The sequence below is a fragment of the Nannospalax galili genome, unplaced genomic scaffold (assembly GCF_000622305.1).
Source record: "Nannospalax galili isolate Female #2095 unplaced genomic scaffold, S.galili_v1.0 scaffold347, whole genome shotgun sequence".
Taxonomy (NCBI): Eukaryota; Metazoa; Chordata; class Mammalia; order Rodentia; family Spalacidae; genus Nannospalax; species Nannospalax galili.
The window spans coordinates 1,055,140-1,069,274 of record NW_008355793.1 but is presented as its reverse complement, the minus strand read 5'-3'; the positions used below and the strand labels follow the sequence as shown (position 1 = coordinate 1,069,274).

Genomic DNA, 14,135 nt, shown 5'->3' with positions numbered 1-14,135 from the left:
TTCTGTAGGTAGAGTACTTAAAAGTAGGTAAAGCACTCATTCATACACATAAAAAAAAATCAACATTTTCTAAAGTTTCTATCATATTTGTATGTGGGATCATCTCACAAAAAGTTTTACTTCACCCAAAGCAAAAATAAGACAAAAACTACTCCACAAACCTACAGACAAGCAGAGGCAAAACACAAGGTTCTCGATACAGGAATCACTGGTACACTGAAATTAAAAGATGAGCTGACACTCATATATTGAATATGTGTAATGCAAACACACTACATGTCAGGTCCAAACAACATGGCTTAAAGTTCGCTTTATAAATTCTCATCTGCTTCTGTACCCCATCCAATCTTACCTATTATTTACAAGAATTCCAGTTGTTCAGATCAAAAAGTTTGGTATGAACCTTCAAATCTTTCACATTCAAAATATAATTCCTGGGACTGTGACTGAAGAAATGGCTCAGTGATTAAGAGCACTGACTGCTCTTGCAGAGGACCCAGGTTTGAATCCCAGAACTCACGTGGTGGCTAATAACTCCAGTTTCAGGGGATCCAACACCTTCTTCTTACCTCCACAGGCACTGCACGTCACAGGTGCAGTTACATACATGCAGGCAGTACACTCATACACATAATAAAATAATAAAATAAACAAAAAATAAATAATAAAACATTATTTAAATTAATTCCTGTGGGGGAAGGGGGACTGGTGATGATTTTAATTTCAAAATATACTCAAAATCTGACCCCTCCTAGCACCTTCACTGTCACCACCATGGTCAAAGTCATCATCATACCTCCACTGAATGACTGCAACAGCCTCTTAACTGGTCTTCCTGATTTTGCTCTTGCTCTTGCACCTGCTGTTACAGCAGCTAGACTGAGTCTGCTAAAAGATAACACGATGGTGTCCTTTCCCTACTCAGACCCTCCAGTGGATTTTTTTTTTTTTATCAAAGTAAAGCTTAATGTTATGAATATCTGGGAGATACTTTGTGCTATGAACCTGGATTTCAAAGTGGAAACTGTAGAGGAAATATACATTTGGGAACAGATATATAGAAATGTATCAGAAAGAGTAGATGGGATGGACACTGAAGAGATGTGTACAGCTAGAATCGAATAAGGGCTCAGGGAATGGACAGTAGTTTGTTCTGGTATTTGGAGCTCATGGAAATGACCAGGATTAAAAAAGAAATAAGACTGGCCATGGGCAGTACTGCATTCCTTTAATCCCAGCACTCCAGAGGAAGAGGCAGGAAGATCTCTGTGAAGCCAGGGCTACATAGTGAGACCATGTCTAAATAAAGAAAGAAAATGGGGCTGCATAGAAGGGTCAATGGTTAAGAACATCCACATGGCAGTTAACAACCATCCATAACTCCGGTTCCAGGGGGTTCTGACGCCCTCTTCTGGCCTCCTCAGGCACTGCACAACACAGGCTGTGCACATTCAGGCAATACCCTCATACACATAAAATAAAACCAATAAAAATAATAAAATTAAGAAGAAAGAAAGGCTGAATTAATGATCACTGTACTCAAAAAATTAGGAATAAAGTCAGATAAATGGATGTCCTGGGAACAAAATGTAAAGCTGTTGATCTATTAAGACCACCGATCATTGGGAAATGATTGTTGCATTTAGTCATAAGTAGTCATTATGCACCTGGGAAATTTCTTAATGGAGTGCTGTTATGAGCACATCTGGGATGAATGAGAGAGGAGAGGAAAATGAATTAAAGGGACAGGAGCCAGACGTTTGGATGGAAGAAAGGAATTTGTCTCGATCCTTTCTTTTTGGTACCAGGAGGGAAAAGGAACATCCAAAGCTATTGATTGAATAAATCAAGTTAATATTATCCAGTAGATCTCAGCATCAACTGACCTCGTTAGCTCATATTTATCAAGCAGGCTATCATATCATCCTCTGAGGAAATGTTTTCTTTTCTTCTGTACTACAGCCAAATTAGAGGAGCTAGTGAAATTTATTTAATCTCAAAGAACCCACATGTTCTGTTAATGTTCCGTGAATACTGATCACCGTCTGAGCAGTTTCCACCACTGTGCCTAGAATACTGGTATGAGACATTGTTACATGCCAATTTATCATCTATTCCAGCTGAGCTTCTCAAGTAAAAGGTCTCTGAAAACAAGTACAACCATTTTTAAGAGTGGGGCAGATGAAAGGCAGACCGGATCAAGGCAGTTTATGCAGACATCCTGGTTAAATTTAATCCCATAAAATTAAATAGCAATCATAAAATTTTGTCTGGTTTTAATTGAAAACCAGAAAAAAAAACTTCCAGAAATAACTGGTTGAGAGATTAAAAATATGAAACATAAAAATAATGGTAAGAGAAGGCACGCTATGCAAAAGCACAGACAAAAACAAGAGAGTAACTAGACTGGCTTCTGAGTCATGGAAAAAATGTGAAATCAGATTATTTAAGTTTAAAAATGATGAATCAAAACGCTCAGATTACAGATGTCAGAAAAATGTGTTTATTTCTGTATGAAAATAGTAATAAAAGGATATTCAGGTATTCACATATGCTTTAATAGATTAATACTGAAAAGGAAGATTGTACATTATTTCCATAATTGAAAATCAGTGAAAAGTACTAAGGGACATAATATCAACGTTGCTTAAAGAGATGCTTCATTTTATAACAAGTACTGTGCCCCATGCTTTCGTAAGTTTCAGCTTTCTAAAACATCATCTCTGATTTTATTTTTTTAATTAGATAAAAACATCCCATAATAAAAGATGTTTTTTGTAGAAAAATTTTTAAAATGCTAATTACAGAACACAGCTCAAAAACGTGTATGGAGATCCACAAAATAGGCAAGGAACACAGTGTAAAATTCTACCTAGGTTTTAAGTCACTAAAGGCATAAAGAGAGGGAAAAAGAAAGGGAAAGAAATTTGGAATATGGCTCTAACTCTATGGCTCTAATCTAATCAGTTAGATTATTTATTATTTGATTACTTTGGTCACTTCAAGAATTTATAATTTAGACCTCTCCAATGTAAGTTGGACTACAATGTTTTAAGAGTAAATAAATTTAGTAAATGGTATTTATATATTTAATTTCATGTTCTAAAAATTATTTTGTAAAAGGAATACTGTTTGCAAACAGAACTCTATTAGCGTTTCCTTTTTTTCAACTGTCTCTAAACTTCTCCCATTAAAACCCTCCTTCATCATTCTCCAGCTGTGGAAAGTGCTGTCCATTGTGGGTTTTCTCCTAAGACTCTTCCAGAAAGTGCTGTTCACTGCACATCTTCTTAGTCCAAATCTAAGTTCGTTGTCCTGGAGGCATCCCACATTCACGGATTGGTCAACAATCACGAATTGGAGTTCTGTGCAATAGAACTCCATCTGAAGTGCTCCTGTCAGCTGTTTTAAGACCTCTTCTGCTACTCTATCACAATGTTCAAATTCTCCCTCCTTCCTAGTCTTTCAAGACTTATTGGATGCTGACCTGAGCACAATCTCCCAAAACCTCCAACATACAGTTGGTTTGTCTCTCAGGAAATCCAACTATGACATAATTTATCATGAAGGCTGGAAAACCTCAAGAGATAAATCATTTGTTCCCACATCACTATTTTCAAAACATTCTGTCACCAAAATAACCAATGACTATATAGTGGAAAATAACACTGCTCTCTAATTTAAGAGAAAAAAAAATCCATTGAATTCATATACTGACTTCTTCATCACCCTTTGAGTCTACATTAGTAACAACATCTCACTATATACCAAGCATTATTTTAACTCTTGATTATAGCTTTATACTAATAGTTAAGTTAGCTTTATACTGACAAGGCTATAATTATATTTTACGAAAACCTAGACCCAAGTTTAATATTCTCATTCTTGTGTTCAAGGTCATAATGTTAATGAATAAGGGATCTAAGTCCCAAGTGATAGACGATTACAAAATCCATGGTTGAATATGACACATAACCCTCTGACTTCTTTCCATCAACCTTGCTGTCAACATGTACTTGTGATTCAGTCCTGAGACTGAATTCTGAATATCAGAAGAAAAGAGGCACAACTTCCTGGGAAATCTGCAAACTAATAGCATGGCTTCCTTGTGTAGAAAATCGATATCATATATACAATCCTAAAACACATTAAGTTACTAGAATTTCAATCTTTGAATTCATATAGTGCTCAAGGCCTACCTTGACTAAAACAGTATTTCTATGTCTTATATTTTGTACTTTGAAACTGTAGTTTTTCACTTTTCAAGACTAAGTCTCTACTTAAAAAAATGAAATGAGGGACTAGAGAGATTGCTCAGTGGCTAAGAGCACTAGCTGCTCTTGCAAAAGACCTGGGTTCAAATTCTAGCACCCACATGGCAGCTAACAGCTATCTAGTTCCAGGGAATCCAACGAACTCTTCTGGCCTCAGTGGGCACTACACAACATGAGTGCACTTACATGCATGCAGGCATAACACTTATACAAAAAATAAATAAACTAAATTTTTTTTAAAAGAAATGAAATTCAAATCACTGAATTTATCATAGCTCTATATTTTACAGATCTGATTCTTCCTGTCAATGATAAAGTACAAGAAAATAATTATTAGACTCTTTTCAGGCAAGAGTGTTAATGTGAATTTCACCTCATTATAACACTGGAAAAACTTAGTAGGGTGGGAAACTCAAAAATGATTAAATATTTCTCCTGAAATTACATTTGTATGTTAAAGAAATCATTCTCATATTTAAATATTTTATTTCAAGAACATATATGTCCAAAGCAATAGCAGTAAAAGAAATGCAGAGGACATGAAAGGTGGGATACAGGAGAGCCAATACAGCACTAGTAGTAACAAGCAGGCCTGTGTTCCTCATTTCAGCAACTATGACTTTGCACACATTAATCTCGCTAAACATTATTTTCTATCATATATAGCTAAAAGTACTTAGCTAAAACTAATATTGTAAGAACTAAGATGATATTTGTAAAAGCTATGAAAAAACTTCTTAGTTATGTAATTAGTGGGAATTAGTATCCTTGACAAAAACTGGATTCATACCACATTTTAATTGCATGTAATCACCAATATAGGGAGTAGTCTATTCACTTCACAGAACTGCTTGTGAAACTGTACAATGAAAATGTTCAAAAGCATGTATTTTACATATAAGAGGAATGTAGAGATGAAGGGCAAAGAACAAAAAGAAGGAAATTGTAGGAATGGAAAGAACACATTATAATATAAACAATTTTATGATGTAAGATTTTACATAGAAATAGTTTTCCTATTTAAATTTATGTCTAAGTAACAGAAAGATGTGTTTGATTTCTAACTTATGAAAACAGAAGTTCCTTGAAATTGAGTGTGAGAAACAGATAGCCTAATATTAATTTTTAAGAATTCAAATTTAATTAATTTTATAATTTAAGTGTTTGCCTTGGTTGGTTTTTGTAGACACAAACTAAAGACACTGGGGAAGTGGGGCCTCAGGGTGGAATTTCCTCTAATAGAATGGCCTGTGGCTATGTTTATGAGGCCTTTGTTGTTTTTGTTTGGTTTGGTTTAGACATGGTTCCCCTATAGCCCAGCTGGCCTGGAACTAGCTATGTAGATCAGGATGACTTCTATTTCACAGATATCTGCCTGCCTCTGCCTGCCTCTGCCTCCCAAATACAGGAATTAAGGGTGTGCACGACAATGTCTGCTTTTGTGAGACTATTTAATTGCTGCTAGATGTAGGAGAGCCCAGGCCACTGTGGTAGGTGCCATCCTGGAATAGGTTGGCCTGGGCTGTAAGAAAAAGGAAGCAGAGCAAGCCAGGGACAGCAGTCCAGTAAGCAGAGTGCCTCTGTGGTTTCTGCTTCACTTCCGGCCTCCAGATTTCTGCTGGAGTTCTTGCATTGACTTCCTTCAGATCAACTGTGGTGTCAAAGTGTAAGCCAAGTAAACCCTTGCCTCCCCAATTTGCTTTTGGCGAGCACTCTATGACAGCAACAGAAACTAAACTACAACCAAACAAAACTACATAAAATTATATATAGAGTGCCTCTGTGGTTTCTGCTTCACTTCCGGCCTCCAGATTTCTGCTGGAGTTCTTGCATTGACTTCCTTCAGATCAACTGTGGTGTCAAAGTGTAAGCCAAGTAAACCCTTGCCTCCCCAATTTGCTTTTGGCGAGCACTCTATGACAGCAACAGAAACTAAACTACAACCAAACAAAACTACATAAAATTATATATATAAGGGGCTGGAGAGATGGCTCAGCAATTAAGAACACTGGCTGTTCTTGCATAAGACCTGGGTTTGAATCCCAGCACCCACATGGCAGCTAACAACTGTCCTTAACTCCAGTTCCAGGGAATCCGACAGCCTCTTCTGTCCTCAGCGGGCATTGCATGACACAGGCGCACTTACCTACATGCAGGCAATGCACGCATACACATAAAATAAAAATTAAAAAAAAAGATTTAAAAAACTATATATAAAAGTTGTAGAGTCAGGATCTATTCTAGGGACTGCAGAGATGGCTCTTAGGTAAAGGGCTTAACATCCAAACATAAGGGCTAGAGTTTGGATTCCAGATATACATGTAAAAGCAAGGTTGGTGTGATAGCCTGCCTATAATGATAGCATGTGGGTGGCAGAGACAGGGTATCCCCTATAGCTAGCCAACCCAGTAGGTAAAATCTGGGTTCAAATGGGATATCTGACTCATTATAGAAGGTGAAGAAACAAAAAAGAATAGACTCACCGTCAATTTCTGACTTCTACATGTATGTACAAACACATATATGTCTACCTGCACACATGTGTGAGCTCATACACATATGAACACACATGTGTACATACACACACACACCTCAAAAAGAAAAAAAGAAATAACAGATTTATTCCAACCTACATATTGGGCAAATTAAGAAACACTGAGAACACATGGGTGATAAGTGCAGGACTGAAGAAGCAATTTCCAGGGCTTCAGGTTAAGCTGACAGATTAGAAGCTGCCTCCATATGCAGTAAAAGAGAAGATTCAGGACAGGAAAGAATAGACTGTAGACCAAAGAAAGGGAAGAACATCATAGATTCACAAGGGGAATGATACAAAAGCTGAAAAATGGGTGATGCGAATATAAGTAAGCTAAGCCCAACACAACCCCAGTCCTGCCATCCTCCAGTGCAGGGAGAAGTAAAAGCCTCACCCAAATGTAAGCCAGTCATTACTGGGACAAAGAGGGTAGCAGGCCTATCTAGAGGACAAATCCCACAGCTCTTACAAGCTTCAAATCCAGTTATGGGTCTTCATAAGACTGAGACTTTTCCAGGGAGATGGGTAGCCTTTGCGAGGAATTCCATTCTGTCACTCCCTGTGACCTGGAGAGCTGTGGCTGGACACTGTCTTAAGAGGAAACTTATTGTTTAAAACTGTGCTGCTCTGAGGATCTAAGAGAGTCTGGGTGAGAAATGTCAGGTGGAGGCAGTCATGGAGAGTGGGTGAGCTGGAGATACACAAGAAGAAACAAGAAGAAACATCAGTAGACTGGGCTCAAGCAGTGAAGTGCACAGAGAGGGGTGACATTGTCCTTGGAGGCCAGGGCAGACCTCATCAGCTAAGAATAACTTTAGGATTGATAGCCCTGAGCCTGAGGTCAGAAGTTGATCAGTCTCTGGAGCCACTTATCTGCCGTGAAGTTCACTACCATAGAGACTGAATATAATCTAAAGCCTCAGGGGACATCCGCAGCCACATTCCTCCCCTCCTGAAGGTTGAGTAATGCTTAATGGTTTTTGAAAATACTGCCTGTAGAGACCTCAGCCCTGTGCTTGCTTCCATCACTTACAACCCAGTGGAGGGGGCGGGGGGGGGGGCGGTTAATGAGACCTTAGATCACAGGTTATACAAACTGGGGAGATGTTAGTCTCCAATTTGGACAACATTTTCTTCTTTGCTTGTTTTACTTTTTTGCCACTTGTGTTTACACTTTCTTTAATTATACTGATAGTAAAACTTTGACTTTGCCTATTTCTTTTTTAAAAAACATTTTATTTACTATTTTTATTTTACGTGTTGCCTACATGTGTGTAAGTGCGTCTGTGTCATGCAATGCCCACAGAGGTCAGAAGAGGGATTGGATCCCCTACTTTGTGGGTACTGGGATTCAAACTTAGGTCCCCTAAGAGCAGTCAGTGCTTTTAACCATTGATGAGTAAAGGCTAAAGATGCCCTTAGATTTCTTATTCTTTAAGACAATTCAACAAGATCCATAATGGTGAAGTCAGTACTTTGTAATTGCATTGTTACTTTGATAATACTGAAACAATCAAAATATGTTTTTAAATTGGATTTTCTTCATTCTTCACTTCTAAAGGTTTGTTTTTTGTTTTGTTGTTTTTGTTTTGTTTGTTTTAATACTTTTGGGTTTTTTTTTTTTTTTTGAGAATCAGGTATAGTAAAATGAGAAGTTTGGGAACATAACAGTCTGTCAGGAATTTGAATATTTGCTATGTAGATGGGGATTCTGCCCTCCACCCTAAAATCCCAAGATATAGAAATAACAACTAATTGGTTTAAAAATGAAAGCTTCAGAAAATAAGTTTTGATTAAATAAAACAAAGATTTGTATACAAGAACACCACATAAATTATACTGGGATATCTCACAGATGTCTAAAAGGTGATTGTGCCTGATATAAACTATATTTAGATGCAGGTCATCCAAGGAGTGGCATATGCTAAAAGCCCTTATGTTTGCGCTCTTTGCTTCTTTTGCATTTCCACTGTGACCTTGGGCAGGAGCTTAGAAAATGGAGACATTTGATCTAGAAACTCCTACTCTGTACAGTAGGTGAAAATTCTTACTTTAGTAGTTTTGAGAAGTTATAACCATTTTCAGTGGCACAGGTCCCTTCTGTGTTCTGTTGATGCTGTCTGATGGGTACATAGCGACTTGTCATACCATTTTCTCCATTCTGAGCATGTTGGAAAATAATTTCATAAAAAGGGAACCCTATTTCTATACTGGGCATTCCAGAGATGCCTTTGTTTCTCATATCCCATGACCTCTATTTTATGATATTGAAGAAATAATTTTAAAATAAACAAAGAAATAATTCTTGAAGTTATTATGACTGTAACATCAAGCCAAGTCCCGTAAACCTTTAAAGTACTTGTGTATTTTCTTCCTTTTCAGTTTCAACCTTCTTTTTTTCTGATAGCAATTTCATGTTTTGGGAGGTCTGAATGCTGAGAAATGAAAAAAAGTATTTCTTAAAGCTTTCAGAAGCAAACATGATTTAGATGAAATCTCATAGCCAAATATTTGTTAATCAGATATATTCTTATGACCTGGTGAAACAGAGGTCTGAGGACTGGTTTCTGATACAAGTGTGTCCTTGGGGCTCTGAGGTTCCAGCTGCTTACTCCAGGCAGGCAGCTGAGTTTTCACTGCTGTCTTCAGTGTTTGTTCCCCTTTCAGACTAGTGCATACCTGTCCATCAGATGAAAGGGTACCCAGATCACTTACCATCACTCCAGAGAAAGCAATCATAATTCATCCCATCTCTGTGCTGGGCTACCTGCCACCTTTCCTAACAGACTGAATGTTGCTCATTATCTCACTAGATGACCAACTACTGTTCTTTGATCATTAAGAAACAAGCTGGACACATACAGACAGAATACAACACTTGAAATTAATGAAGTAAAAACCAACATTTATTTTTCCTTTTAAGAAATCCTTTTGAATACATGACTTCTTGTTTTATTCTAAGAATTTGACACCTGTCTTGTATTTCTTTTTTCCCTTAAATGTAGAATTCCTTGGCCTAGTTGTCAATAAGCAGGTGTTTTCAAGGCATAAACTAATATGAAAAATTAAAAAGATGTGATAATTGCTAGAATGTACTCACATAGCCCTGCTATTTCTTGTGATCGCAGCAGTTCTTTATACTGTAACTGCACTTCCAAATGCTCTCTTAAGCCCACACAAATCTATGATTAGGAACGGCTTTTAATCCCAATATGGCATTCAGAACCAAAGTACAAGAACGTAAAGTAACATACTTAGGGTTTGAGGATTTGAATATAATTAATATCCAATCTGAAATTGACTTCCAAAACCACAAACCAAAATCTTAACATTTGGTACTAGCTGGGTTTTTTGGCCTACCTCTTTAATTTGTCCACTTTTTTGTGTATATACATTTACTATGTAGTCTTTATTCTTATTTTTATAAGAAAATACAGCCTACATGTCAGTCATTAATGGGAATATTAAACAAGCAGCATTTTCTAGTGATTGAATATTTTGTAGGTGTTAAAAAATGACACATATTTAAATATAGTAGAGTAAGAAATTGTCCATGATATATTATTGAGTGCAGTGAGACAGGGACAGAACCATTCCATGCAAGAAACAAATCCCAGGCACCTACTTATGCTAAAGCATATAGGGAAATATACGAAATGATATTTGTCAAATTATGGAGAAAGCATTGAGTGGAAAAAATAGAAGTTTTTCCATTTCATCTTATCTATTTGTGAATTATTTGAAATTTAAGCTGGCTGAGCTGAAACAAGCCTAAACCCCAGCACTGTGGAACCAGGATAAGATGACAAGTTTGAGGCCAACCTGCACTACACAGTGAGAGGAACTGAAGTGCATTAGACAAAGCAAATTAACTCAGAAAATGAAAATTGCATGCTTCTCTCTCATTCACGGGTCTGAGATTTTACACAGCCTAGAGCCACATCAGTAAGTCAGGAAAGTTGAATAGCAGTGATAGAAGCTGGGGAAGGAAGGACACTAGAAGGAGGGAAGAGGATGTAGAAGGGGTAGGGCATCAGTGGTGCTCACGATCAAAGTTCCTCATAGACCAGAACAAAAATATCCTTATGAAACCAAACACTATGCTCAATAAGCATATGGCAGTAACTTTTTAAAATACATATCAGGTTGGCAATATTTTATGATATAAAAATGCTGACCATGCTGATGAATTAAACATGTTGGATGATATCATTACTTAACTAGCCATCTGTGGTATTCATTTCATTTTAGTTTTTCAGTTTCACTTTCCTTAATACACTCAGGTTCCAGTTATGATATGCTTCTCTTGTTCTAACCACGGCCGGGATTCCTTTTTTAATGCTTCCATATCATTCCGCAGTATCCAGTATCTATTTTTCCTTTACTTCTATCATTCTAAGGAAAACTGTACACTTATTCCATTTTTATACATAATTCTTATGTGGAATACCTTAAAATCTTTTTGTTTGTCTGAGACAATTTCAAGTAGATCAGATTGTTCTGGAACTCATGGTATAGTTAAGGATGACCTTGGCCTTCTGATCATCCTGCCACCACCTCCAAACTGCAGGAGTTACAGAAGTTACCACCACACCTGCTTATGTGGTGCTGGAGAGGGAACCCTGTTCTTCCTATACCTGCAGGCCAGGCAAGCATTCTATCAACTGTGTGCCTAACTCCACAATTCATACATGGTAAAGTATTTTTGAGGTCTAAATTAAAAATATTTAATAAATTTTAAATAAATAAATAAATAAATATTTTTCTTACTGAATTGTAAATACCAGAAAGAATAAATTAGTCACAAATATTATAAACAGATAACTATGTTTCTTTGTTTTAAAAAAAAAGGCTTACTCAAATGTTAAGGAAACTGTTTGAGCTTTGAATAATTTTTAGAATGAAGAACATGTATGTATATACACACACACACACACACACACACACACACACAGATGTTCTGTGCTCTAAACTTTTTTAAATTCAAGAAATATGTGTCTTACCATTGTGAGAGTAAATGGGTGGTTTTCTAATGCTGATACACTGGGACAATGTAGAATAACATACTAAAAAAGCAACAAACAGACAATATTTTTAAATGATCAAAAAAGAAATAAAACTACTCCAATAATGCTATGTCTATTAATACTCAAAAATTACCTAAAGATAAAGGGTTTTTAAAAAGGGGAAACCACAGACTCACCTGACCAGGTCTAGCTTTAAAATTTTCTTTGACCATTCGAATTTCCATGACGTCTGAAGGATGACTGATGACTGAGATGATGGTGACAGGCTTGTTGCTCCGGATACATCGATAAAGTCTCTCGGCACAGTACAGGCACAAAGGTCCAGAAATCCAAAGCCATGTCTAAAGGAGAAATATCAAAAGTACGCTCCAAGAAATACATGGCTGTTTACACAATGCAGCAATAGTATTTTTTTTTTTCAGACAGTCTCCTTGTAGCCCCAGCTAACCTGGGATTCTATGTAGACCAGGCTTGCCTCGAACTCAGAGATCAGGCTGTTTCTGTGTCTTAAATGCTGGGATTAAAAGCATGTACCATTGTGACTAGTTTAATTTATATTTTAGGCAATAAGATATAAGTTAAAAATGAGTAAAACAGAAATTTGGTACTCACAGAAAATTGTTGAAACAAAGTTAAAGTATAAAAGAGAAAGTAATGTTGAGGCCTGACCTAGTTGTATTTATCATAAGTATGTAAGCATTCTTTCACACCTCCTTTTGTACACACAAATTTATCACACAATATATTTCTCTAAAGCAAAGGCAAGTTAAGCCATCATATTTTTCTGAAGATTATGTTAGAAAAATAATACCAGCCCAATGTTTAGTAAGAACATAATTCCCTAGATATTAAATGCATTTAATATAGGTGTATGATGGATCTACATACAATTTATATATACATTGTTAAATGTGGGCATATGGATTGAAAATAGGATATGCTAAGCACGTTTCTTTTACAACATTTACATAATGTGCAGAGAAAATAACATAAAAAAACAGTTTGAAATGGGAGGTAGAGAATCCCATGGGAACAACCTATTTCCTACAATTGCATATTGTATCCTCCCCATCAATTTGAGGCTTTCAATTAAACTTCATTTTACTTATTTTTGTTTTGTTTCTGTTTTTTCTGAGACAGAGTTTCTTTGCATGTGTCTAGACTGCATGTGCCAATGCCCTTGATCTTCAGTCTTCTTTGATAGTATTTTATTTGCACAGTTGTTTCATAATCTCTCATTCCATGAAGACAGATCACATCTCCTCTCTAAACCAGGACAGCTGACACAGAGCAGTGAAGAGCAAACAGAGCAAGACAACTCCTGCAATGCAGTGGCCTTGCAATTTGTGGACAGTCACTCCTACAGGATCAAGTCCCACGTAAGCAAAATGGGACTTTTCATTTTTGCCTTATCTAATAGTCACCATTATATGCGACTTAGATAAGTTTTTAAAGTAGTAAAATCTAGCAGATAACTAAAGAGCGAATATTAAAAAACACAAAACTTAACCACTCCGACAGCTATCAAAATACCTGAAAGCAAATCCTGTATCCATCACTCTAGAGTCCAGCCTTGGAAGACAAAAGAAAAATGAGGAAGAACTCAATAGATGGATGATTTTTTCCTTGTCAAGAAATGCCAATGAATTCTCATATGAACATTTGAAAATTGTCCTGTTCTGACTTTTTCTAGTTCCCGGTCTAGAACTTGTAATGCTAATTACTCTTGCCTTTACTTCTCCTTCACATCTCCTATTCATGATTCAAAGACTTTCTTTTCCTCCTTGAGATAAGAGTTATGCAATTTGGGAGTCTTTTAGATAGACCCACTGAAGGGGTATTCCAATTGCCTTACCCTGTGTCCTTGTTCAGCACGAGGAAGGCAGAGCGGTCACATCTCGATTCCCTATTGGCAATTTAGGTAACCTCTTCAGAAGATGGTGTGATAAGAATAAGTAGGAATTGGCTAGGCAGTTAGGGCAAAAAGACCCTAAAGAAAGGTAGCCGGTTTCTTGGATAAAACTCAAAGTGTCCTTGGGCCTCTTAGCACATACTCTCTTCCAAAGGCCAAAACTGTCAAAAATATTTGGGAACTTTTATTTAATCCTTAAAAGATTTTAGGGTTACCTCTTCAGAGGGGAGAATATTAGAGCAGCAAAAAGCCCCATAAAAGAGAAAGGCCAGGCGTGGTGTCACACGCCTTTAATCCCACCACTCAGGAAACAGAGGCAGGCGGATCTCTGTGAGTTCAAGGCCAGCCTGGTCTATATAGTGAGTTCCAGGACAGCTGGGGCTACA

General features: G+C 36.9%; 1 protein-coding gene across 3 annotated transcripts in view; it reads right to left on the bottom strand.

Moving 5' to 3' along the window:
* The window catches only part of Nox4 (NADPH oxidase 4), a 161,257-nt gene that overhangs the window by 57,138 nt on the left and 89,984 nt on the right, over positions 1 to 14,135 (bottom strand). For 2 of the 3 annotated variants that reach the window (XM_029556407.1, XM_008853620.2), the window contains 2 exons: positions 12,014 to 12,178; positions 11,814 to 11,876 (listed from right to left, as the gene is read on the bottom strand). In XM_029556407.1, the coding sequence (XP_029412267.1) occupies positions 11,814 to 11,876; positions 12,014 to 12,178 (228 nt within the window). The remainder of the gene's footprint in view (positions 1 to 11,813; positions 11,877 to 12,013; positions 12,179 to 14,135) is intronic. The other variant, XM_029556406.1, reaches the window with a different exon arrangement.